Below are 27,473 nucleotides of genomic sequence, written 5' to 3'. Positions count from 1 at the left end.
TGTGTGTGTGTGTGTGTGTGTGGTTTGTGAGTAAATGACGCTGGGGACAGGGGACTATGTTCCTGTGTACTAGTGTGTGTGCTCTGTGTATTTAGGTTTGCATGTCGTGATCTTTGTGTCACAGTGGATGTGTGTCTATTTGTGATACGGGGGGAGTGTTTGTTCATATTGTTTGTGTACATTTGTTGTGTGTTTGTCTCTGTGACACTGTGTGTGTGTGTGTGTGTGTGTGTGTGTGTGTGTGTGTGTGTTTGTGTGTGTGTGTGTGTGTGTGTGTGTGTGTATGTGTATGTGTGTGTGTGTGTGTGTGTGTGTGTGTGTGTGTGTGTGTGTGTGTGTGTGTGTGTGTGTGTGAGTGTGTGTTCTTGCGTGCATGTGAGCACAAGATAGGAAAACAACAACCATTTTTTTATGTCATGAATTTGTTAAAATGCTATTTTAGGCTTAAAGGTTTAGGGTTAGGAGTTAGGTTTAGGGTTAGGTTTAGGGTTAGGGTTATGGTTATGGTTATGGTCATGGTTAAGGTTAAGGTTAGGGTTAAGTTTAGGCTTAGGTTAAGGGTTAGGTTTAGGGGTTAGGGAAAATAGGGTTAGGGTTAGGGTTTTTGCTCCCCCAAAACTCCTGAAAATTCACGAAAATGTGTGTACGTGTGTGTGTGTGCGTGCTTACGTGTGTGTGTTTTTATGTGTGTGTGCATGCGTGTTTGTGCCCTCTGTGTTTGCATGTTTGTGTTTTTCTGTATTGCAGATTAATAATTACTAGATGCCTACAGCTGCCAGGCAAGGGCAGGCTGGTTCAGCAATTCTACTGAGAGAGAGATGGCTAGAGAGAGACGGAGCGTGAGAGGGAGAGAGAGGATAGGGGAGACTGAGGGTGAAGGGGCAGGACTTGAGGGAGAAAAGAAAGCGAGAGGGACTGGGGAAGGGTAACGTGTAGAGGAAGGGGAGGACACATTTAGAGAGATGGATCACATTGGGCTGTGGATGGAGGGATACTATGTAAGAGGAAAAGAAGTAGAAGAACAGAAGGAGATGTACAGAATATATCTATAATATACTAAACAACATCTAGTAAGACACAAAGAGGAGAATGATTCATCTCGGTTTTCATCGCTTCCCATACTGTAAGCACACAAATGGACCAACACACACACACACACATACACACACAAACACACATAAACACACACACACACAGTCAGGGCTGTGGATCAGAGTACAACGAGATTAATGAAGTGTCTAATGCAGTGGCAGGGCCTCAGCTTGACACTCATCCCTCCTAACAGGCCTCTGGATGCCACTCGCTACTCTCCCAAACACACGCTCATCTTACTGACAGTTGGTCTCCAAAAATGCTCTCTCTCTCTCTCTCTCTCTCTCTCTCTCTCTCTCTCTCTCTCTCTCTCTCTCTCTCTCTCTCTCTCTCTCTCTCTCTCTCTCTCTCTTCGCCTTCTCTCTGTCTATCTCTCTCTGTCTCTTTTCCACCACTCTCTCTCTCCCTCCATCTCCCTCCATCTCTCTCTCTCTCTTTCTCTCTCTTTCACTCTCTCTGTCTCTCTCTCTCCATCTCTCCCCACCCCCTCTTTCTCTGTCTATAGCCCTTTAGCCAATCTTTATTTTTACCACAGGGGACCAGTACGAAAAAAGTATTAAAATGCATGCACTCACTACTGTATGGCTCTGGATAAGAGTGTCTGCTAAATGACTAAAATGTAAATGTTAAATGTCTCTCTTCAGTGCCTCAGTCCTTCCTTCCCTACTCTACCTTGGGTTGTCCAGCTCTGCTATATTTATCTGAATCTGTGTCTGAGTCTGATTCAGTGTCTACTACTAGTTCAGTGCTGATAGAGACTGTATAGTGTTGGGTTAGGCCTGTAGCACAGCTCCCGTCCCTGGGGAAGATAAGGATAGTTTCACCGGCTCTGTTCTGTTTCTATTGGACTGGCTGCGTTTTATTTTGGGGCCGACCAGTGCTGTTTCACCTGCTGTGGCTGTTTTACTGCATAATTATGCTGTGGTGCCGGGGCTGGCTGTGACGTGGAATTGACAGTTTGAGCACGTCCTGCCTTGCCTCTACTTCTCTCCTTAAGAGAGTCCCTGTGTGTGTGTGTGTGTGTGTGTGTCTGTGAGTGTGTGTGTGTGTGTGTGTGTGTGTGTGTGTGTGTGTGTGTGTGTGTGTGTGTGTGTGTGTGTGTGTGTGTGTGTGTGTGTGTGTGTGTGTGTGTGTTTCTGTGTGACCAGACCCCGCTAGTATAAGACCCTGCTTGGTCACAGTCTGTGTTATCTCCCTAGCTAGAGAGTGGAGCTGGAGTCAGGTCCCTAGCTGGAGAGTGGAGCTGGAGTCAGGTCCCTAGCTAGAGAGTGGAGCTGGAGTCAGGTCCCTAGCTGGAGAGTGGAGCTGAATGTGAGCTGGAGTCAGGTCCCTAGCTAGAGAGTGGAGCTGGAGTCAGGTCCCTAGCTAGAGAGTGGAGCTGGAGTCAGGTCCCTAGCTGGAGAGTGGAGCTGGAGTCAGGTACCTAGCTGGAGAGTGGAGCTGAATGTGAGCTGGAGTCAGGTCCCTAGCTGGAGAGTGGAGCTGAATGTGAGCTGGAGTCAGGTCCCTAGCTGGAGAGTGGAGCTGGAGTAAGGTACCTAGCTGGAGAGTGGAGCTGAGCGTGAGCTGGATTCAGGTCCCTAGCTGGAGAGTGGAGCTGAATGTGAGATGGAGTCAGGTCCCTAGCTGGAGAGTGGAGCTGGAGTCAGGTACCTAGCTGGAGAGTGGAGCTGAATGTGAGCTGGTGGCAGGTCCCTAGCTGGAGAGTGGAGCTGGATGTGAATTGGAGTCATCCATAGCTGGAGAGTGGAGATGGATGTGAGCTACAGTCAGGTCCCTAGCTGGAGAGTGGAGCTGGATGTGAGCTAGGGTCAGGTCCCTAGCTGGAGAGTGGAGATGGATGTGAGCTGGAGTCAGGTCCCTAGCTGGAGGGTTGAGCTGGATGTAAGCTGTAGTCAGATCCCTAGCTGAAGAGTGGAGCTGGTTTTGAGCTGGGGTCAGGTCCCTAGCTGGAGAGTGGAGCTGGAGTCAGGTCCCTAGATGGAGAGTGGAGATGGAGTCAGGTCCCTAGCTGGAGAGTGGAGCTGAATGTGAGCTGGAGTCAGGTACCTAGCTGGAGAGTGGAGCTGAGTGTGAGCTGGATTCAGGTCCCTAGCTGGAGAGTGGAGCTGAATGTGAGATGGAGTCAGGTCCCTACCTGGAGAGTGGAGCTGGAGTCAGGTACCTAGCTGGAGAGTTGAGCTGAATGTGAGCTGGTGGCAGGTCCCTAGCTGGAGAGTGGAGCTGGATGTGAATTGGAGTCATCCATAGCTGGAGAGTGGAGATGGATGTGAGCTACAGTCAGGTCCCTAGCTGGAGAGTGGAGCTGGATGTGAGCTAGGGTCAGGTCCCTAGCTGGAGAGTGGAGATGGATGTGAGCTGGAGTCAGGTCCCTAGCTGGAGGGTTGAGCTGGATGTAAGCTGTAGTCAGATCCCTAGCTGAAGAGTGGAGCTGGATGTGAGCTGGGGTCAGGTCCCTAGCTGGAGAGTGGAGCTGGAGTCAGGTCCCTAGATGGAGAGTGGAGATGGAGTCAGGTCCCTAGCTGGAGAGTGGAGCTGGATGTGAGCTGGAATCAGGTCCCTAGCTGGAGAGTGGAGCCTGATGTGAGCTGGAGTCAGGTCCCTAGCTGGAGAGTGGAGCTGAATGTGAGCTGGAGTCAGGTCCCTAGCTAGAGAGTGGAGCTGGAGTCAGGTCCCTAGCTAGAGAGTGGAGCTGGAGTCAGGTCCCTAGCTGGAGAGTGGAGCTGGAGTCAGCTACCTAGCTGGAGAGTGGAGCTGAATGTGAGCTGGAGTCAGGTCCCTAGCTGGAGAGTGGAGCTGAATGTGAGCTGGAGTCAGGTCCCTAGCTGGAGAGTGGAGCTGGAGTCAGGTACCTAGCTGGAGAGTGGAGCTGAGTGTGAGCTGGATTTAGGTCCCTAGATGGAGACTGGAGCTGAATGTGAGATGGAGTCAGGTCCCTAGCTGGAGAGTGGAGCTGGAGTCAGGTACCTAGCTGGAGAGTGGAGCTGAATGTGAGCTGGAGTCAGGTCCCTAGCTGGAGAGTGGAACTGGATGTGAATTGGAGTCATCCCTAGCTGGAGAGTGGAGATGGATGTGAGCTACAGTCAGGTCCCTAGCTGGAGAGTGGAGCTGGATGTGTGCTGGGGTTAGGTCCCTAGCTGGAGAGTGGAGATGGATGTGAGCTGGAGTCAGGTCCCTAGCTGGAGGGTTGAGCTGGATGTAAGCTGTAGTCAGGTCCCTAGCTGGAGAGTGGAGCTGGATGTGAGCTGGGGTCAGGTCCCTAGCTGGAGAGTGGAGCTGGAGTCAGGTCCCTAGATGGAGAGTGGAGATGGAGTCAGGTCCCTAGCTGGAGAGTGGAGCTGGATGTGAGCTGGAGTCAGGTCCCTAGCTGGAGAGTGGAGCTGGATGTGAGCTGGAGTCAAATCCCGAGCTGGAGTGTGGAGCTGGGTATGAGCTAGGGTCACATCAGGGTCATGTCCCTAGCTGGAGAGTGGAGCTGGAGTCAGGTCCCTAGCTGGAGAGTGGAGCTGGATGTGAATTGGATTCAAGTCCCTAGCTGGAGAGTGGAGCTGGATGTGAGCTGGAGTCAGGTCTCTAGCTGGGGAGTGGAGCTGGAGTCAGGTCCCTAGCTGGAGAGTGGAGCTGGAGTCAGGTACCTAGCTGGAGAGTGGAGCTGAGTGTGAGCTGGATTCAGGTCCCTAGCTGGAGAGTGGAGCTGAATGTGGGATGGAGTCAGGTCCCTAGCTGGAGAGTGGAGCTGGAGTCAGGTACCTAGCTGGAGAGTGGAGCTGGAGTCAGGTACCTAGCTGGAGAGTGGAGCTGGATGTGAGCTGGTGGCAGGTCCCTAGCTGGAGAGTGGAGCTGGAGTCAGGTACCTAGCTGGAGAGTGGAGCTGGATGTGAGCTGGTGGCAGGTCCCTAGCTGGAGAGTGGAGCTGAATGTGAGCTGGAGTCAGGCCCCTAGCTGGAGAGTGGAGCTGGTGTCAGGTACCTAGCTGGAGAGTGGAGCTGGATGTGAGCTGGTGGCAGGTCCCTAGCTGGAGAGTGGAGCTGAATGTGAGATGGAGTCAGGTCCCTAGCTGGAGAGTGGAGCTGGAGTCAGGTACCTAGCTGGAGAGTGGAGCTGAATGTGAGCTGGAGTCAGGTCCCTACCTGGAGAGTGGAGCTGGATGTGAATTGGAGTCATCCCTAGCTGGAGAGTGGAGATGGATGTGAGCTACAGTCAGGTCCCTAGCTGGAGAGTGGAGCTGGATGTGAGCTGGGGTCAGGACCCTAGCTGGAGAGTGGAGCTGGATGTGAGCTGGGGTCAGGTCCCTAGCTGGAGAGTGGAGATGGATGTGAGCTGGAGTCAGGTCCCTAGCTGGAGAGTGGAGCTGGATGTGAGCTGGGGTCAGGTCCCTAGCTGGAGAGTGGAGATGGAGTCAGGTCCCTAGCTGGAGAGTGGAGCTGGATGTGAGCTGGAGTCAGGTCCCTAGCTGGAGAGTGGAGCCTGATGTGAGCTGGAGTCATCTCCCTAGATGGAGAGTGGAGCCGGAGTCAGGTCCCTAGCTGGAGATTGGAGCTGGATGTGAGCTGGAGTCAGGTACCTAGCTGGAGAGTGGAGCTGGGTGTGAGCTGGAGAAATGTCCCTAGCTGGAGAGTGGAGCTGGGTGTGAGCTGGAGTAAGGTTCCTAGCTGGAGAGTGGAGCTGGATGTGAGCTGGAGTCAGGTCCCTAGCTGGAGAGTGGCGCTGAATGTGAGCTGGAGTCAGGTCCCTATCTGGAGAGTAGAGCTGGAATCAGGCCCTAGCTGGAGAGTGGAGCTGGATGTTAGCTGGAGTCAGTTCCATAGCTGGAGAGTAGAGCTGGATTTGAGCTGGAGTCAGGTCCCTATCTGGAGAGTGGAGATGCAGTCAGGTCCCTAGCTGGAGAGTGGAGCTGGATGTGAGCTGGAGTCAGGTCCCTAGCTAGAGTGTGTGTGTACGTTGTGACGGGGAAGCTAGGGGTGGAGGATGTATTGTTGGGTTAGGGAAAGTTTGCGCAGTAGTGTGTGTGTGTGCATGTGTGAATATGTGTGTGTGTGCATGCAGGTCTGCCCGCGTGTGTCCGTGTGTTTTTTCATCTCTCTGTGTGTGATGTAATTTTCTGGTGTGTGTAGTAATTGGGTTCAGTTGGAGTGTTGGGGCTGTGATGAGGGGAGAGGCTCAGGAAAATGACTGTTCACAGTTGAGGGAGAGGGTTTGTCTTTCTTTCCTTCTTTCTTTCTTCTCCTTTGCTTTGTTTCTCTGACCTTGTGTCTTTACAGCATATAAAAAGGTCCATTGTTGTTACATTCTTCGTGATGGCTTCTCTCTCTTTCTCTCTCTCTTTCTCTCTCTGGTTGACTAGGCTTGCTCAGAATGGATATGTATCATTTTGCGCTGCTTTGTGTTTTGACCCCATGGCATGACTGGTGACTCCCCATTCAGTCTGGTCTCATCTCATCCTGTCTCGTCTCGTCCTGTCTCGTCTCGTCCTGTCTTGTCCTTGCCTGGCTCTGGAGCGAGGTTTACATGTTGCCCTGTGGTCCTCCCAGCTTCCAACTCCTCTGGTTGAGTGCAGGCTGGATGTGACAGCTGTGGCCGTTGTGCCTGAGCTCTTCTGTGATGCTGGTTATGCTTAGGCACTATGCTAATGTGCTAACAAAGATGATGTATTTAAAGAAAGGAAGATCACCCACTCTCCATGTTAAGAGTTGTCCCCTCTAATCAATGACTGTAACACACAGCCTCACCAGGAAGATCTACCAAGAAGTAATGAGAGACTTTAGGCTGAGGCTAAACTAGAAAAACTGAAGGGCTAGACTACAGTGTCAATGCTAACTAAGGCTTTAGGCTGCAGTAAGATGCTAACTATCTTAACTCTAGGCTACAGTGCTAATGCTAACTAAGGCTCTAGTCTAGGCTGCAGTATTATGCTAACTAGCTTATCTCTAGGCTACAGTGCTAATGCTAACTAAGGCTCTAGTCTAGGCTGCAGTATTATGCTAACTAGATTAGCTGTAGGCTACAGTGCTAATGCTAACTAGGCGTTACTCTCCCGTATTATACTAACTAAGACGGTAGGCTACAGTGCTAATGCTAATGAGCAGCAGGGTGATTAGGAGATGATGAGCTCTGGAACAGCCAAAAGGGCTGAGAGAGGCTGATCACATGGAGGCCCAGCCAGCCAGACAGACAAAAGGGCTGAGAGAGGCTGATCACATGGAGGCCCAGCCAGCCAGGCAGTCAGTCCTGGGGCCTGGGGTCCTATAATCTCCTAAAGAGGCTCAATGGCAGACACTGAGACACACACACACACACACACACACCATCACAGCGTCTGTCTAGTGTCTGCCTGGAAGGCCAGACGTTCACCCTGAATCAGTCCCAAAAAATTAACAGAGACAGAATGTCTGTCAGTGGCAACCCACCCAAGGTCAAAATAAAGCTGCTTTCAATTTGATTCCCAAATGCTTGATGAGATGTTTGACTTTGAAAGAGTCTTATGTGTAGTACCAAAATCAAAAATGGTTTAAACATTTGAAAATGTGAAAAAGTACCAACATGTATGCACTCACTACTGTAAGTGGCTCTGGATAATAGCATCTGCTAAATGACTAAAATGTAAATGTAAAAATGTAGATAACGTCAGAAAGTTTGATCTATTCCAATTTGTTTAGATCTCTGAGTTTATTTAAATCTCTCCTTGACTGTCTCTGTCTGTCTGCCCGCCCGCCCTTCCATCTGTCAATGGCCTTGGGTGTCTGTGTTTTTGCAGTGTCAGCATCTGAGTCACTGTGTCTGTGTTACAGTTTTTGCCTATTGCTTACACACTTTTTGCAGAATTTGGCTCATTATGTCAAAACTCAACACACAAGCCAATCAGACATAGCACTTGGAGATTAACAACTCACATATATGCCAAAATGAAACACTGCAATCAAAACTTAACACTCCTTTCTAAAAATGAAATTCTTGCAAAAAAAACATACACACAAGCAACATTTGAATTACTCTTTCATATCACTAGCAACACACTGATGGGCTTTATATAAAACACGGCAGTCTTTGTGTTTCTATTTTTATTGTCATTTTATTGTCATTGTCTTCTGTAAAACTCAAAAGTAGAATTTCTGCAGTAATCAAACAGTATTTACAAAAAGTTTTTACAAAAAAACAAACATTCTTACAGAAATTCTTAACATCAAATTTAGCAACAAAACAAAAGTAAAAAAACAAGACAATTACTGGATAAATTGCTATTGGGGGAAAAAACATATACTTGTTTTGTGTGTGTGTGCGTGTGTGGTGGGGGGCGGGGGGCTTATGGATCACGCCTTCTGTTCGGATCTGGCCACAAGACCTCGTCAACATCACAGGCGATGTCCTCGCGGGCTAGGCATCGGGGAAAATATCGCCTTGTGTGCCGAATCCACCCTTGGATTGATCCCACCTCAATGTCTCCACATGCCTCTTCCATTGCTTGCAGAAGAGTCATGCGGGCATGTGGTTGCCGATCATATACTTTCCACCGCCACGCTGAAAAGAATTCCTCGATTGCATTTAGAAAGGGGCTGTAAGGGGGCAGGTATAAAACTGTGAAATGATTATGGTTGTTGAACCAATCTCGGACCAGAGCAGCCCGGTGGAAACTAACATTATCCCAGATGACAACAAACCTGGGCTGCTGTAGTCTGTCCTGCACAACTGCATGTAGTGCATCTAGAAATGCAATGACCTTTCCTGTATTGTAGGGACCTAGAGTGGCATGATCCCTTGGACACTAATTGCAGCACACAAGGTGATATTTCCCCACGCTGCCCAGGGACATTTACAACAGCCCTTTGTCCAACTACGTTACGGCCCCGACGCCTGGTTTTGGCCAGATTGAATCCTGCCTCATCCACGTAGATGAACTCATGCGGCAGTTCGACGGCATCAAACTCCAGAACTGTCTGTAACAGAAAATATTGAATAGTGTTACTGAAAACACATACAGTAACTACAATGTCTATATTTTCACACAAGTAGGGGCTGGAGTTGGGTGAGTATAGACAAAAACTACAAGCTACAGGCAGGGCAGGTGGCAGCATAAACCCTCATTCCCACATCACAATATATAGTATGTAAAGTAAAGTGACACATACCTGCACATAATCATGGCGCAGATCCTTGACCCTGACACTGTTCCTCTCAAATGGCACCCTGTACAGCTGCTTCATTCTGAAGTTATGTTTCTGTATGATGCGACTTAGTGTAGAAATGCTGATCCTGTTGATATTGTTGAATTCATTTCCATTTGCAATTATGCGTTGTTGCAACTCACGAAGTCAGATTGCATTATTTTCTCGCACCATTTCAATGATGGCAAGCTCTTGTTGTTGAGTGAAGAGCCGTTCCCTTCCACCTTGAGGAGGTCGTCCAACCATTATGTAGAAATTGCCACCACAAGATGTCATTGGTTAGGTTATTTTTCACATACTGTACTTTCAAACTGTACACAGTACTGCAACATCACAATGGTATTCCTTTACATATACAGTACTTCACAGCACTACCCATTTTTGTATAGTATAGTTAGTACAGTAATACTGTAATATGATACAGAATCATGTGACACATACAGTAGGTACAGTCTGGAGTAGAAACTTGAAGATATACTTGTTCTCCTGTCGGAATGTCCTTATTATCGATGCTACTGTGTAGCGACTGAGGTTAGGGTGGACTCTTTGCCCAGCCTCCCTCATGGACAGGCCATGATTTATCACATGGTCCACCAGAGTAGCCCTGATGTCATCTGATATACGTCTCCGCACTGGTCCTCGTCCTCTTCCACGTCCTCTTCCACATCCGACTCCTCTCTCTCTTTGTCCTCCTCTTACTCTGACTCTTATTGCCTCCATGCTTGCAAAGTTCTAAAAATTGCTTACCTGAGGCCTATTTGTAGTGCTAAGGCTCAGACTGATTGGTGTTCTGTTTTCTGTGCAAGTGTTTTCAGGTGTGTATGTAAGTGCATACAATTGCCAGATGAGTTTTGCATTTTGAACAGAGTGTTTTCCCAATGATAACAGGTGATTTCGTTTTTGAACAAAGTGTCTAATGTAAGAAAACGTGTGTAGTGTTTCGCAATAAGTGTGTTACAGAATTGCAAACAAAGTGCAAAGTTGACATTGTGTTTAAGCTATGGTTACACTGTGTTTAAGGTATGCTACAAGAAGTTTAGGTATTGAGGCTTTGGTCTAAGCATTCGGTTTTAGTGTGTAAGCAATGGGCAAAAACTGTATTATCTGAGAGACCTATAGTGACCCGCTCCCCTCTGCACCCCAAGGCTTTAATTACACTGTTAGGATAATGAGTCAAATCCAATCAGACTCTCTCTCTCTCCTCCCCTCTTCATTAGTATGTTGGTCCCATTATGGAGCCACCAGTCTGATCCTCACTCACACCAGCTGCATTGGAGTAACATGACATCCCCCTCACCCACCTGGTGTGTGTGTGTGTTTGTGCGTGCATATTTGGAAGGTCAAGGGTATTTCTGTGTGTATTTAAGTGTGTTTTCTATGTACATTGTTCTGTGCTAACATGTTGTTTTGTCAGCTATACTGTATGTCTTTTCTTTATATGTATGGATAATGGACTTTAATGTAAAAACTCTACACTACTCTCATCCACCAGCCAGTTAACTGTACACTCATTGTGTGGGAGTGCACATTACAGGATGTAAGTCATTGATCACACTGTGTCGTGTAGCATTGTTTTTAATCCAACCTTTGTTGTGTGGTTGCTGTGAGAGACGCTCCAATTCAAATCTGATAACTGTGCCTACAGAAAGAGATAAGTGACTGTGTATTTGGCCGGAGAGGCCCATAACCATTGATGGATTCCTGCAGAGTGAATGACACACTTATCCTGTAGCCTAGCTTATCACATCTAACCCCCAGAAGACCCACATATTTACACATTCGTAGACACACACACACTCACATGCGCTTGCACACAAACACACACACACACACACACATGTGCACGCACACGTGCATGCACACCACCCCCCTCCCCCACCCACACACACACACACACACTCGTTGATAAAATCTGCTCTCCGTCGTCTTTTTAATCACATTTCCACATAATCATAGGTCTATTGAATGACTACTAAACTTTACTGTATGTATCAGGGTTGTGGGGTGGTCCATTCCATTTCAATTCATGAACTGAAGTAGCCCCAAATAAAATAAAATGTTCAATCTATGAATGTAATTTAAACACATCTTCTTTATTGACTTCTTTATTGAGTTCAAATGGAATTCACCCTGATCTTAGCAAGTCAAACTCTCAATCAGAATGACGCTATGGCAGAAACAGACAGAATAAGAGAGTATATGGAAGTCTATGAACAGGAAGTTGTATTGTGTTTCTTGGTAGAATATGAACGTATATATGGCTTTTAACTATATAAGGCTATGTTTACCCTTTGATGTGGCCTCCCAGTATGGGTTAATGTCCCGTTTCCATTCTGTTCTGTATAATGTCTACAGTGTGATGAGGGGAATGGGGTCTGGAGTCCTGTGGTCTGGCTCAGTTCTGCTCTCCTGATCACCACTGTGTAATGATCTAATCGCTGGCCAGCGGTATGGAGGTGTGTACTTACACCACAGGGATCCTAGGTGAACAGGACCATACACTGACACTACACACTAGTCCTACTGTGTCAGAGATGTGTGTGTGTGGGTGTGTGTGTGTGTGTGTGTTTGTGTGTGTGTGTGTGTGTGTGTGTGTTTGTGTGTGTGTGTGTGTGTGTGTATGTGTGTGTGTGTGTGTGTGTGTGTGTGTGTGTGTGTGTGTGTGTGTGTGTGTGTGTGTGTGTGTGTGTGTGTGTGTGTGTGTGTGTGTGTGTGTGTGTGTGTGTGTGTGTGTGTGTGTGTGTGTGTGTGTGCGTGCGTGCGTGCGTGTGTGTGGTGGTAAAAGTACCACATTTTCATACTTGAGTAAAAGTAAAGTTACGTTAATAGAAAATTACTCAAGTAAAAGTCCCCCAGTAAAATACTACTTGAGTAAAAGTCTAAAAGTATTTGGTTTTAAATATGCTTAAGTATCAAAAGTAAAAGTATAAATAATTTCAGATTCCTTATATTAAGCAAACCTGACGGGACGATTTTCTTGTTTTTTTAACAGATAGCCAGGGGCATGCTCCAACACTCAGACATTATTTTACAAACGAAGCATTTGTGTTTAGTGAGTCCGGCAGATCAGATTCAGTAGGGAGGAACAGGGATTTTCTCTTTATAAGTGCGTGAATTGGCCAGTTCAAAATGTAACGAGTACTTTTGGATGTCAGGGTAAATGTAGGGAGTAAAAAGTACATTATTTTCTTTAGGAATGTAGTGAAGTAAATGTAAAATATTAATAGTAAAGTAAAGTACAGATACCCCCAGAAAACGACTTAAGTAGTACTTGAAAGTATTTTTTACTTAAGTGCTTTACACCACTGTGTGTGTGTGTGTGTCCAATTGCGTGTGCATGTGTCTGTCTGTCTGTCTCTGTGTGTTTGTGTGTGTGTGTGTGTGTGTGTGTGTGTGTGTGTGTGTGTGTGTGTGTGTGTGTGTGTGTGTGTGTGTGTGCGTGGGCGACTATGCAGAGAGAGTGTGAACCATCTGTGTTCCTATGAATGTGTTTATGCCGTCTTTGTCCGGTGTGTTTTTATAAGGCCGTTACGAAGAAATATTACGCTGGTGAGGCATAAAGGATTTTAAATAAATTTGATCTGGCTATTCAGCCTTAATGTCCTTAGTTACACACTGACACAACATTACCCAAGTGATGCAGCTGCATGAATGGGTGGCATTTAGAAATATGAGCTAGTCTCAATGCAGTGAGTCATGTAGCTGGAGCTGCACAGCATCTCTGTAAATGACTGACATTGACATAGACCCTTATAGGCACATTTCCTGAATGGATATACTGAAATCTAATGCACCCAGAGCCTCATCATCAGTTGCAGGCAGGAAAACAGGCCTGTTCTGTTCTGTTCTGTTCTGTGTGTTCCAGCACTGAGAGAAGACAGAAGAGACAGTGTCTCCTAGTCTAGTCTCTAATACAGCCTGTAAATAGGCTTTATTCAGTCATTTTTCATTCATTTAGATGTATTATATCTCCTCAAATAAGGGGAGAGCACATCCTTATATAAGCCACTATAAGGTTAATTCAGTTATTTTTCATTCATTTCTCTGTTTTATATCAAATAGCCAGCATAGAACCCAGCTTTTCGGCATTCCAGCCTTTCTCAACTGCTAATACAGTCTGGTCAGGGGAGTATAAGAGGGCTAAGTGGGTGAGGAGAGCAGCTTATTTTTAAAGCTCTCATGTCCGATCTGGTTGGTTGGAGATAGCTAGCTTGGACTGAGGTAAGTTGAGAAAATGGGACCGATCAGAGAAAGGGACAGACTTAATGTGTGAAATGTTCCCTCTGTCGATTCAATGTTGTAAAGAGCCTATCACTACCTATCACTCTGTTTTCAGTTCCATGGACAGTTCCCTCCCATAGACTTTGCAGTCACAATGCATTGCTAGCTTTGTCTGATGTAGCACAAACCATAGCCAGACTCCAATGGTTATTGCTCTCCAAATGCAGTTCTATAGACGTATTCTCGTCATCCTCCTTCAGCACCATGGACAGCAGTTGTCTGTCTAGATGGTAGTGGAAAGCTCCACACGTTTGTACTGGCTGTCCTTCATCACCAGGGAGAGCTCCCCTGCCAACTCTAGTCCCTCTGCCTCTGAGCTCTGATTGTTAGTTCACTAGATAAGCTCCAAGATTATTCACTTTGGCATAGAAGCATTGAAATTCGCACTTAACAAAACCTGATGTAGTCGCAACAATGCAACAATCTCAACAATGATGATAAACCATCAGAAATCAAAGTAAAATTGAGATATTCTCACTTTCAAAGTGGTGAATTAAATACAAAGCTTGCATGTTTTGTCTTAATAAAATATATGAAAAGAGAAATGGGTCTTTGGCCGGGATTCAACCCATGACGAGTTATAGCGCAGCGCACTAGACAGTCGACAATAGCGCTTGCCAGCTTGTAGTCCTAAAAACAGGAAATTAAGTATCATTTTCTATCTCTGGTTCGTTTGCCATTCCTATTGGGGAAATGTATGGGGAATAATGGGGTTTTGGGGATATACGCTGAAAATAAGGTCTGAGGTTAACACAGGCTTAGGAGATCTTATACGTTTTGTTCTATGAGATGATATCAGTCAGTTAACATGACCTTTATTTGCTAACGAGTCACTAAGTGTCAGAGAAATTGAACTTCAATATTAGTAGCAAGCATTTTCACATCACTACGCCGACCATGCAAACTAGTCTACGCTACACTAGTCCGCCAAAAAGCTAGTTAGCTTAGTTAGCTTTTTGCTTACCAGCTCGAATGAAAATGCAAGGATGGTATATTGTTTTGCTCCAGGCTGCAACCATATCTCCTCAGCAGGAAGGTGCTCATTTTATAATTTTATCGCTTCGCTGCTTGAACCCCTAACAAGCAAATGTTAAAGGTAAACAATTTCAATGTTTCTAAATACGAGGGTCACCGGCATCATCGCGTTTCTCATTCCATGATGGGCGTATGGACACACTGTTTTGCTGCTCCCAAACGTGATCTTTAAAAAAAGCTTTGGTGATTAAGATTTATTTCAAGGCAGTCTCAAGAGCAAAATCCTTTATTGATAGGCTTGGCTACTTGGTGAATGCATTGGGCAGGATACAATCCCAGCTTTCATTGAGGGTCCTCTGTAGCTCAATTGGTAGAGCATGGCGCTTGTAACGCCAGGGTAGTGGGTTCGATCCCCGGGACCACCCATATGTAAAAATGTATGCACACATGACTGTAAGTCGCTTTGGATAAAAGCGTCTGCTAAATGGCATATTATTATTATTGAGGGGAGGGGAGGCTATGCTTAGTTTTTAATACGGGGTTCACCAGGACAAAAAGCACATCTCTTGTTCCATGACCATATGTAGCTGTAGACTTCCAGTCGTTGTGCTAACACTAGTTAGTGTTGGCTCGTACAACTACCTCTAACTTCCTTCATACTTCACACAGAGACATACAATTTAAATAGTATCCACGAGTTCATCTGACTCTGGGTAAGTAGCACAATTGCCAGAATCTCACAGTATCCCTTTATATGAGGACTGACGGCAAACTATGATATTTTTTTGTGTCCAAACATGAATATTTAATTAAATCTAAATGAATGTGTTTCTGGGTGGTATATAGTACAATGTCCCCCAAAATAGTTGTCTTACATTTCAAATGATCGATGTTCTTCCATCATGTTTTCCACATGTTCAGACTACAATTTGAGATATGTGACAATTTGAGTGCAGTTTTTATTACTATTAAAGGAATTATTTTATAGGCGATCTTTACTATGAATATTGATTCATTTACCTCAAGGGGCATGAAGTATTGTTTAACCAATTTATGTTGCATAATATAGTGTTATGACAAAAATGCAATAATATATTTCACCAAATATTTTTTTTTAATAAAACAATCATTTACCATATTTTTACCCCATAGTACATTTTACTGACATATCAACAGCCTGGTTGACCACATTTTAACAACATTCTTGCTTTTTAGCCTTTTTACATATTCCTACTCTTCACCGTTGACCTCTAGGGGGCGCTACATGCCGGCCCAAGGCTCTGATGAAATGGCACTATATCAGGTTTTGTTCAATGCGAAAAAATTATACAAGTACGTCAATTTGCATTCTTCTATGCCAAATGTAACAATATGTTCTTTTTTTTGGAGCTTATCTACTGGAGTACATGCCGAGGCTGCAGCCATTTTGTGGAGAGCTGAGTAGGGCTGAATTTGTTGAAGGTCTGAATGCAGAGGCCGTTAGAAAGCCTACTTGTGCAGATGAAGAGAGATGGAGAGGGGGATGGAGGAGAGGGAGAGAGCGATGGAGTAGAGGGAGAGTGTCTCTCTGTGCTTCTCTGTAGCCCTCTCAGCCCTGGCACAGCGATTAACCCCCGATGCCCTGGCTGCCCCCTCTCTCTGTCCGCCGTGCCAGCTCTCTCTCTCCTAGCTGTCCTCTCAGTCTTCTGATTACATGGAGTGGGCGTACAAATGGCAAACGGACAGACGACACAGGTAGGGGGAGGGAGCCTAGGGGCCTGCCAGCCCTCGAACAGAGAGAAGGCCCTGGCTGAGGCTAGGGTGAGATTCTCTCTCCCTCTCTCAGGCCCTCTTCTCTTCTCTGTTCTATTTATTTTCTTGTCTGCTCCTCTCCCGCTCTCCCTCCCTCCTTCCCCCTCTCCTTATGGAGGTCCTCCCTACCCAGGTGTAATGTTGACGTTGGCTGGAAGGCTGACGTGAAGTAAGGACATTCTATTTCAGAGCTGTGCGTCAGACGCGTGCGTGTCCGAGTGGTAGGGGTTGAGCTGCTAGCTGTGTGTGTGGGAGTCTGTTAATGGAACAAGCCAGAAAGTTTAACAGTTTGCCTCTCAAAGTGGGTAAATATCATGATTGGGAGAGCTGGGGTGTGTCCCAAATGGCAAATTCCCTATTTAAAAAATGTGTGCCATTTGGGAGGCAGTCCTGGTCTGGAAGTGCTCTTTTAGGATCCAACATCCACCTGCACTCTCTGTCTATGAGGCTGGCTACACTCTGTTTTTAGCTGCTATGTGCTTCTACATCTGCATTGCTTGCTGTTTGGGGTTTTAGGCTGGGTTTCTGTATAGCACTTTGTGACATCTGCTGATGTAAAAAGGGCTTTATAAATACAATTTGATTGATTGATTGATATGTAAAAATACACATTCTGCCCTTCGGCCCTGTCTTTCTGCTACTGGATATGATGACCACCATTTTCTCTACCTAGCCATTATCTTTATGTTTTTTCTGTTATTCTACAGAGAGTGGTTTTGTCTGCCATTTGTTTATATGAGTTCCCTCCTATTTCATACCATGCACTTACATTGTCAATAACACACTTTCTCTTTCTCTCTCTTCCTCTCTTCCTCTCTTTCTCTCCCTTCTCTCTCATTCTCCCTCTCTCTCTCTCTCTCTCTCTCTCTCTCTCTCTCTCTCTCTCTCTCTCTCTCTCTCTCTCTCTCTCTTTTACTCGCTCTCCTTCTCTCTCTCTCTCTCTCTCTCTCTCTCTCTCTCTCTCTCTCTCTCTCTCTCTCTCCCCTTCTCTCTCATTCTCCCTTTCTCTATCTCTCTCTCTCTTTTACTCGCTCTCCTTCTCTCTCTTTTACTCGCTCTCCTTCTCTCTCTCTCTCTCTCTCTCTCTCTCTCTCTCTCTCTCTCTCTCTCTCTCTCTCTCTCTCTCTCTCTCTCTCTCTCTCTCTCTCTCTCCTTCTCTCTCTCTCTACTGTAGCTCTGAGTCGGTCAGCGATGCCCTTCGGCCTGATGCGTAGAGAGCTGGCGTGCGAGGGTTACCCCATCGAGCTGCGCTGTCCTGGCAGTGATGTCATCATGATTGAGACGGCCAATTACGGCCGCACGGACGACAAGATCTGTGACGCCGACCCCTTCCAAATGGAGAACGTGCAGTGTTACCTGCCTGACGCCTTCAAGATCATGTCACAGAGGTACGTGTGGGGGGGGTGGGAGGGTATGTGTGGGGGGATGGGAGGGTTGAGTGGGTAGGTGGGTGTGTAATAAGAAGACATAGGACACCCAGGGTGGGTGTGTCTTTCTGTCCTCCTTGTTTTGCATCTTATGTGTTATTAGTGTGTAAACTCGAGTGCATGCAGTATGTGTGTAGTGAGAGACGTGTTTGTGGTGTGGCTGCCTGCAGCTGCGCTCCGGCTGTGCTTAGCATCTGCCTCCTCATAGAGCCGATCAATGGCAGCCTTCGCCCTGCTATCCATCACACACGTAATGGAGGGAGAGGGTGCTACTGGTGAGATGGAGGGAGGCACAGAGGGAGAGAGCGATGGACAGATCTGGAGGAGGAGAGGGAGATTGGTGTGGGGATGGAGGGAGGGAGAGAGAGAAAGAGAGAGAAATAGAGAGATGGAGAGATCTGAAGGGGATTGATGTGGGGATGGAGGGATGGAGGGAGGGAGCGGTTTAGAGTGAACCACTGATGGGGAGATAAAGACAGTGCAGCAGTGACGTGGAGATAAATGGAGTATGAACGAGAAAGAGAGCGGAAAGAGAGAAATGATGCTAAAGCTGGATAGAGGAGGATAGAGGAGGGAGGATTATGTGCTGAAACGGGAAGTGTGTGTGCATGCTGGGAGTGTGAGTATACAGTATGAGGGAGCATACATTGAGCTGTTTCGATTATGTTGGTGTAATGTGCATATGAATATTTCCCTGCCGTGTGTGCATTCTGTGTGTGTGTGCGTGTGTGTGTGTCTGTCTTAGCAGCACTAGTTCCCCCCGTTCTCTCACCTCTAATTGCTCCCACTCACACACCATTGGGGGAGGGAGACTCTTATGTCACTCTTCACCCTCTTCCTCCCTCCTCCCTCATCCCTCTGTCGCTTCCTCCCCTCTGGTCCAGCTGTCACATGATCTAGTCTAGTGTGAAATGACCCGCTTCCGACCCATTGGCTCCGTCTCTTCGTAGCCCCAAGGACATGTTTCTGCCTCTTCTCTTTAGTCTCTTTTGTCTTTCTCTGAATGTCCTCATCACTCTCCTCTCTGTCCTCTGTCTATCTTTATTTCTCTGTTCCCATGCTTTTCTCTCTCTCTCTCTCTCTCTCTCTCTCTCTCTCTCTCTCTCTCTCTCTCTCTCTCTCTCTCTCTCTCTCTCTCTCTCTCTCTCTCTCTCTCTCTCTCTCTCTCTCTCTCTCTCTCTCTCTCTCTCTCTCTCTCTCTCTCTCTCTCTCTCTCTCTCTCTCTCTCTCTCTCTCTCTCTCTCTCTCTCTGTGTGACAGGTGTAATAACCGTACCCAGTGTGTGGTGGTGGCAGGGTCCGATGTGTTCCCAGACCCCTGCCCAGGGACCTACAAGTACCTGGAGATACAGTACGAGTGTGTCCCCTACAGTGAGTACCCAGACCCCCCATCTCCCACACCCCTCACCCCCTTCCCCACCCCCCATCCCCCATCCCCCCTCTCCCCTACCTAACCCCCCTCAGCCCTCTCAACAATTGACTGGCATTCACACCAACACACACACACTCACACACACACAGACTCTCTCTCGCACACACTCAGCCACACACACAAACTAACAGACCAAGACCAGACCAGACAGACACACATTGCTCTCTCGCTCTCGCTCTTGCTCTCTCTCTCTCTTACACACACACACCTACACACACACAGCACTAAACCCTTTTTCTCCATCGACAGTGCAACGCTCCAGAGGCTGAGAGAGATTTTCACACAGGGAAGGTGCTCCACAAACACCACGGCAGATAAGCACTTCACACATCAACTACAGCGAGGGGTCAGCCTTTATTGCCAATCATAGTGGTAACACACACTGCCACACTCACACACACGTTGACCCCCGGGCCTGTTAGCTTGCTTTATCTGGTGCCAAACACCTTAGCAGTCCCTCTGATTTCCAAGAAAAAATAAAATTGGGCGCAGTGAGACTGGGAGGCAGGAGAGTGTGTCTGTGTCGCCATGCCACAATGGGAATGTTAACACAAACAGCAAAGGGCTTATTTTAGACCACATGCCCATTTCAAAATCCCCATGGTAACTGGCTGCCGGCTTCCTCGGGTGCTGCTCGCAGCTCTGTGCCAGGTGTGACATACACACACACACACGTACACACACATTACACACGCACTCTGTTGCTCATACACATGCACGCACGCACACACAAACATACATACACACACTGTCTCTCACACACTCTCACTCAAACCCTAAAACATGCACACTCACAAGAACACAAGAACACAGACAGACAGGGTGAGGATTATGGTGTTGTGTGGAGCCTCAGTCATGTGAAAATCTCTTCTCAGACAGTGTCCCCTCCTCCTCCCCATGTGTTATTACTCTCAGCATTGATCCTCTCACTGTACAGGAGTATTACAGGGGGAGCAGCCGCCTAACCCCCCTCCACTGGGAAGAGACAGAAGTGTGGTGTGGGGGGTGGTAGGAGTCAGGGGAGGGGGGAGGGGCTTGATTGATGGCTATGGGAAGGAAGAAGGGAAGGTGGGTAAGAGATACTCTGTGGGTGAATGTCTATGTTTTTTCCTTCAGGGAGCCGAAGAAAACAAAGCCGAAGTCAACAACTCTCATTCCTCCTCTCTGAATCTCACACTCCTCTCTTCCTCTCAACATATCTCGATGTCAATATCGCCCTTTTTCATCTCTCATTCTCTGTCAACCTTCTCTGTCTTTGTTTCATGCCCTTCTTCTACAACTCTTTACCTTCTACTTTATCCATTGCCACATTTCTTTCATTCTCTCTCTTTTTTAGTATCATTTTACTCTCATTTCACTCTCTCCATTGATCTCCATCTCTTTCCATCCCTTTCTTTATCTTCCGCTGTCTCTTTCTTTTTTCTTTGCAGGTTGTAGGAGTTGTCCCAACACTCCACTGTCAACTGTCCAAGTGCCATACAAAGCACAGCATGGCCTCCAGGCCTCTAGGGGAGCTGTCCTACCTGGCTGACTGTTCCCCCTTAAGATTACGATTAACTCTGACCCTCCTCTGCTCAGCGCTCACAGGCCCCCAGCTAACCTGCCTCTAGATATATGCTGTAGTTCAGGGTTGAGTCCTGTTACCATCGCAGCAAGAAAAGTAATAGATGTGACCTTTGCTGTTGGGGAAGATTTTCTAGTCTGTGTTATCTTTCTTCTTCTCTCTCTCTCTTGCCCTGCAGCCTTTGGGTGAGATCATGTCCTCTTCCAGTCTCCTCTATCATCTCTCCCTCTGAATGTAGCCCTGAGACCTGGGTTGACTGGTTGTGGTGGTCAGGTTGGCTGGCCCCTGGTTGCTATGTTCTACATTATGTGGTTCTCCTCTGGTGTTGTTTTGTTGGTAGGTGGTGATCTGGTCCTGGATTATAAATAAATAGTTTCCTCTTCCCTCCTCTCTTATTCTCTCTTATTACAGACCAGACTTTTCCCTCTGACTGCACACAGGAGCCAATTGAAAGTGATTATTAAATAGCTGCTGACTTGCATTTCTCCTATTCCCGTCTTCTATTAAAAAACCTTGTTTATTGGATCTGAAGGAAGGAGGGTGGAGGGGGGTTTGAGAAAATTGGAACCTGATCACGTCGTGATGAAAAGTCTTGGCTGTCTGAAGTGAAAAAGACGAGCCAATTAGAACAGTCCTCCGTCAGTCTCCTCCTCTCCCTCAGGGATGGGTTGCGGTGCCGACCAGACTTGCAAACACACACACACGTTAGTTCTCCCCATCCGCACCGCATTCCGCCACACCACGTTACATGTTGTCGGGCTCTGCCACCAGAATATAAATAGATCCTGAGTGAATTAGAGTCAGTGTTACAGTCCTCCTCATCTCATCCCAAACCTAGTGGCAACTAACTCGGTTACTCTTAATTACCAGGAGAGGGGGGTAGCGTCCCTCCCGCTCTCTACCCCTATCCCTCTGCCTCCCTCTGCAGAGATGAATTGAATTTGCTGCTGCTAATCGCTCTGGTAATGCCCCATCTTTCATGGCTCACTGGGAATGCAGGGTGTTTTGGTGTCTTTATGGGTGACATATGTTTGTTTGTTTGGTTGGTTCTACTTAAGGGGTGAGGGATAGAGGGATGGTGTTTAAATGGTCACTGTTGGCAGCTGGCATGATGCGTGTAGGCGTGACACTTGTGTATATGTGTGAGTATGTGGGTGTTTGCGTGCAAGTGTGTGTGACAGGGTCCTCTGTGTGCGTGTCACACAGTGCTTTGTGTTACCAGCCACCTGAAACATGGAGGTGACAGGCAAAGCAGAGTCGACACAGCGGAGTCAACACAGCACTGTCAGATGAACTCAGAAGATTGGGCCAGTGTGTGTGTTAGTGTGTGTGTGTGTGTGTGTGTGTGTAAGTGTGTGTGTTAATGTGCGTGTAAGTATGCGTGTACGTGTGTGTGTTAGTGTGTGTGTTAGTGTGTGTGTAAGTGTGTGTGTTAGTGTGTGTGTTAGTGTGTGTGTAAGTATGTGTGTAAGTGTGTGTGTTAGTGTGTGTGTTAGTGTGTGTGTAAGTGTGTGTGTTAGTGTGTGTGTTAGTGTGTGTGTAAGTGTGTATGTTAGTGTGTGTTAGTGTGTGTTAGTGTGTGTGTTAGGGTGTGTGTTTGGGTGTGTGAGCATGCCAGCAGAACATAACAACAGCCAACAAGTCAAGTCATATCTCACAGTGCCAAAAACCCTGCGAGCCCTTACAGAGACATCACTTTGTCTTCACTGGGCAGAACAGAGCAAGACAAACTGATGTGACAGAGCCACAGATTCACTCTGTCAAGGCCTGCTTTAGAACTGGGTTATATTAAGACATACAGAGTGTACTGTATAAATTATAATATACTATACTATACTATACTATACTATACTATACTATACTATACTATACTATACTATACTATACTATACTATATCATACTATACTATACTATACTATACTATACTAACTACACACTAAATGTATTTCCTAGTTCACCACACTTCATTAAACAACACTATTTAATACTGTACTATACAATACTGTGTATATATTTCCTGGAGTAAAAATCCTACACAACAGTAGATTCATCTCATCTTGCCTAGTCATTTTATTCCTAGTTATATGTACATATCTACCTAAATTTCCTCGTACCCCTTCACATCGACTCGGTACTGGTACCTCGTGTATATTGCCAAGTTATCATTACTTATTGTGTATTTATACTTACTTTTGTTATTACGTGTTATTCCTTTTCTATTATTGATCTATTTTCTTTCTCTCTGTGTTGTTGGGAAGGGGCCGTAGCGTTAGTCTACACCTGTTGTTGACGAAGCATGTAGGAACCAATGTAAATGTAGAGTGGAGAGTGGAACTCTTCCTGTCCCTGCTCCCAGTAAATGTAGCACTACATCATTATTGATCCCTAATGCTCTTTCCAGTGGGGATATCCATGCTACACGACCAGGACTATTACACTCAGTGGAGAGTCAGGCCTTCTGCTGTTGCCATCAGTTGGCCAACTTATCTTGTTAATATTAACAGTGCAGGTAACTGAAGAATTGAATTGTTAAATCACCATCATGTACTGTGCTACTCTATACTGTTTAGTAGCTTTACCTTCTGTATAATGTCCTTCTATATGTGTCTAGAAGTCACAACTAGGTCTGTGTACTGCGGACATTTTTCAGTTTATGAATTTGATTCACGGAAATGTATTCCGGGGGCGTGTATTCATTATAAATGCCTTTCCGGACACAAAGCTTCTGTAACTTATAGTTTACTTGTCTGGATGTGTTTGTCAGGAGAAGGGGTAATTGTGTTGTAATTTGACACGTTCCAGAGAGGAAGAGAGAGAAGTGCTTTGATATGTCAGAAAGGGACACCATTAGGGACTCATAAATGTTTGGTGAATGACAAATGGGAGGATTGGGTCGAGCCTGGAAGAAATGCTGAAAAATGCAGAGAGAGAGGGAGAGCGAGAGAGAAAGAGAGGGATGAAGAGACAGCAGGAGAGGAGAGAGGGCATGCTATTTCTCAGCAGCGTGGTGAAGGAGAGCGGAGCAGAAAGCTTGTCCTGCAGTGCTCCTCAGGTGTCCGTGTATATGTAGCTCTTCATTAGCGTGCTGTGCCTCGTTAGCAGAGGGGGTAATTGATAGAGTTCTGGAGAGCAGCGCTGAGCAGAGGAGGTGCCTGGGTTTTCATTCTCACCAGGGGACCTACGATGGAGCCTGAATGAATCAGACACACAGAGACCCAGGTGGCCCTACTGTACACTAACACCCTGCAATGCACAGTGTGTGTGTGTGTGTGTGTTTGTGTTTGCTACTTTACAGAGCAGCAGACAAGGACCAGAGGATATCAACGAATCAAATCTTCCTCTCTTCTTCTCCTTCTCTCCTCTTCATCACCAAAGCAGTTCATCCCTCTTTTATTAGGACTCTATCTCTCTCTCTACCGCTCTCATTCATTCTAATTTCTCTGCTTCAGTCTTTCGTTCTCTCTATCTCTCCTTCATTCTAATATCTCTCCTCCACTCCTTCACCCGCCACACAAACACACACAATTTTGTTATCTCCCTGTAGGTAGTGTGTGTTTAGAAAACAGGTCACACAGAAACATTATGTAAAGGACCTCCTGCTCCCCCTTGGACTCTGTCTGACACATAACTGTCATAAAGAGACGCCACATCAAACCTCCACACTGCACCATGCAGGGCCCCACTTTACCCATCAGCCCACTGTGTGTCTGTTTACAGCCATGAGCATCTCTCTCTCTCTCTCTCTCTCTCTCTCTCTCTCTCTCTCTCTCTCTCTCTCTCTCTCTCTCTCTCTCTCTCTCTCTCTCTCTCTCTCTCTCTCTCTCTCTCTCTCTCTCTCTCTCTCTCTTTTCCTCCTCCTCCTCTTCCTCCTCCTCTTCTCCTGTCTTTCCTGGAATGTGTCCAGTACAGACACTTCTCGTGTTGTACCATTGACGAGAGAGGTGATGACTTCACATGGCGAGGCTCTCCAGGGACCCAAAGGCTTCACACGGCATTCACACGTTCAGCGGCAGCAACACGCCAGACACATGTCGATGATAAGTCTCCTTCCACGTGGCAGGGAAGAACCACACACACCTCTCTCTCACACACACACACATACATACACACACACACACACACACACACACACACACCACTCATTCGTCAGCCACAATGAGCGATGTCTATGGAAAGCTGCCTTACAAACTGTTTTAACTGCTTATGTCAGCCAAAGCGTCATAGAGGCTCAACACACTGGCTAGCGATTAGTGTTTGGTGTAGACCAAAAGACAGGGCCATGTCTCAGACTCTGTGCTGTCTGTGCTCTCTCTCTCTCTCTCTCTCTCGCTTTACTTTCATCTGTCTCTCCTCCTTTCGTCACTCAATCCCTCTGTTTCTTTCCTCTCTCTCTCTTTGTTCCTTCTCTTTCTTACTTCCTTCTCTTTTGATGAGTGCATCTGATCCCGGCGAGCAAGCTGCTCCCCATTGATTGGCTGGTCGATGGATTGAGCGAATTGCGGGGTTCTGTAGCTGAGCTCCGTGATTTGGCGTACTGAGCGCAGTCAGACGCAGCGCCACTTTCCTGGGATTAAAAGACAGGTTCAATGTAGACCCTGTAACCCTGGAGAGGGGCTAGACGAGAGGCACAGTGAACCCCCTGCAAGGCCACAACACACCCCACACACTGGGCCACTTTCCTCATCACCCTCACGTCTCTCCATCCCTCTATCTAGCCCTATTTTTCCCACAGCTGCTTCCAAAGAAGATTCTTCAGGAACATAGATGTGTTTTTCTCTCCCTGACAGGACACAGGAGCTGGAGTTTGGAAGGAGATAAAGAAAGAGGGAGGGAGGGAGGGAGGGGTGGGATCCTAAGACGTAAAAACACGAGGTCGGGTTAAGTACATGTATGTGTGGTTTGTTGGGGATTATTGGGTTAATGGAATGGAAATGGAGTTAAACCGAGGTCAGGCCATTTTCCCTCCACATTTTTCATTTGAGTCGCCATCCTTTCCTTGAGTAGCCAACCGTAACACAGAACAAATAACATGCTTAAAGAAAAGACAGAAAGGATAGCATTTTATTTAATCTCAATTTTGTCTTTTTTCCTGCACCTGTTTTTCTTTCATTCTCTTTGCTCTCTCTTGTTCTCTCTATCTCTCTCTCCCTGTCTTTCTCTCTCTCTCCCTGTCTTTCTCTCTCTCTCCCTATCTTTCTCTCTCTTTCTCTTTTTTCCGATGCTTGAATAGAAGTGGATCAAAAAGGTAAAGACCACAATGAACATAAAAACCACAGCTCGCCCCTTCCTTCTCCTCCTCCTCCTCCTCCTCCTCCTCCTCCTCCTCCTCCTCCTCCCTCCTCCTCCTCCTCCTCCTCCTCCCTCGTCTCCTCTCCTCCCCTCATACGCCTTCCTAACCCAGCACCTTGTCTAGTGGTCATGTTTGATGTTGATATCCCTCCACTCTCCTTCTTTCTCTCCCTCTCTTTCTCTCTTTCTGGATTATAACCAAGACTCTAAGATCCTTCCAGATTTCCTCCTTGCCTCTGATGACACCAGCCTGACCTACACACACACACACACACACACACACACACACACACACACACACACACACACACACACACACACACACACGCACACACGCACACACGCACACACACACAAACCAGCTGACCACTCTGGAGGTCCATTAACAATTTCTGAGAGAGACAAAAAGAGAGATTATTCTTATGTCATGGTTTTACCACTATACAATCTACATGCAGGTGGCCATTCACATACTTACAGACAGATAACATTGTGTACATTCATACCACATCATGGTCAGTAAACCTTTTCTTCTCTTCTCCCATTCACTGTAAACCTATCTCTCCTCTCCCCAACGTGTCCACGTTGGACCACAGCCACCTGACTACTCATACTGACATAGTTCTCCATCTGACCCTGCAGTTCTCACTCCATCTCATTAAGTATAATTTAACAATTTTTCTATTGTTTGCAATTATTAATTTGTCCCTATCTCTAATTGGTTCCCTCCAGATACAACTGACTCCTCCTCTTCCTCCTCTCCTCTCTTCTCCACATTGTTTTATATTCTTCTCTCTGCCTCCCTTTCTCTTTCTTTGTTTCTTCCTTCCCCCTTTCATTTTTCCTTCCTTCAGGGCAAATCTTACTTATTTTTTTATTTTTATTTTCAACTCAAAAAGACATTGGTATTCAGAATGACACTGGCCAAAGTTTCTCCCTGATCATGTGACATGGGTCTGTCCCTCGTCAAGCAGTTTCTCCCATTTCCAGGTGCTTCAGTGTCCACTCTCTTTCTCTCTCTCTCTCTCTCTCACTCAAACGGCTTTAAATTCAGTTCAGTTCTTTTGGCTCAGTTTCTACCTCTCAGATCTTTCATCGTTTCATCACAAGTAGCCGCTGGTTCTCTGAGCCCTCCTCAGATTTCCTCTCCTTCTTTGCCTCCTCCTCCTATTTTCTCTCTCCCCTCTTTATCCATTTGCTCTTATCACTGCTTTTTCTTCCTTTCGTTGCACTGCGACCCCCCTGTGTGTCCTGATTTGGCCGTCAGTCACCCCTCCTTATCAGTAGAAGTCAGCTAGTCTTCCCTTCATACAGCATGTCTGTATGGATTCAGAGGGGTGCCACAGTAGGTGGTACAGTCCCAGTTAGCATCTCTGTGTAATGGCTGCTCTGTTCACTAGGGGGATGGTAGTCTCTAAAGAGCCAATCAGTCACTGGTCTCCCAATCACAGAGCTTACAAAGA

At 46.6% G+C, this 27,473-nt stretch overlaps 1 protein-coding gene across 2 annotated transcripts in view; it reads left to right on the top strand.

Annotated features, from left to right (window-relative positions):
• Nucleotides 1–27,473, top strand: part of LOC121568851 (adhesion G protein-coupled receptor L1) — a 165,138-nt gene that overhangs the window by 102,719 nt on the left and 34,946 nt on the right. The window contains exons 3-5 of one of the 2 annotated variants that reach the window (XM_041879304.1): nucleotides 17,473–17,686; nucleotides 18,986–19,095; nucleotides 25,952–25,966. In XM_041879304.1, coding sequence (XP_041735238.1) covers nucleotides 17,473–17,686; nucleotides 18,986–19,095; nucleotides 25,952–25,966 — 339 coding nt within the window. The remainder of the gene's footprint in view (nucleotides 1–17,472; nucleotides 17,687–18,985; nucleotides 19,096–25,951; nucleotides 25,967–27,473) is intronic. The other variant, XM_041879305.1, reaches the window with a different exon arrangement.

The sequence above is a fragment of the Coregonus clupeaformis genome, chromosome 7 (assembly GCF_020615455.1).
Source record: "Coregonus clupeaformis isolate EN_2021a chromosome 7, ASM2061545v1, whole genome shotgun sequence".
In the NCBI taxonomy this organism is placed as follows: Eukaryota; Metazoa; Chordata; class Actinopteri; order Salmoniformes; family Salmonidae; genus Coregonus; species Coregonus clupeaformis.
Note: the sequence above shows the minus strand (reverse complement) of the source record. Positions and strands in the feature narration are given on the sequence as shown.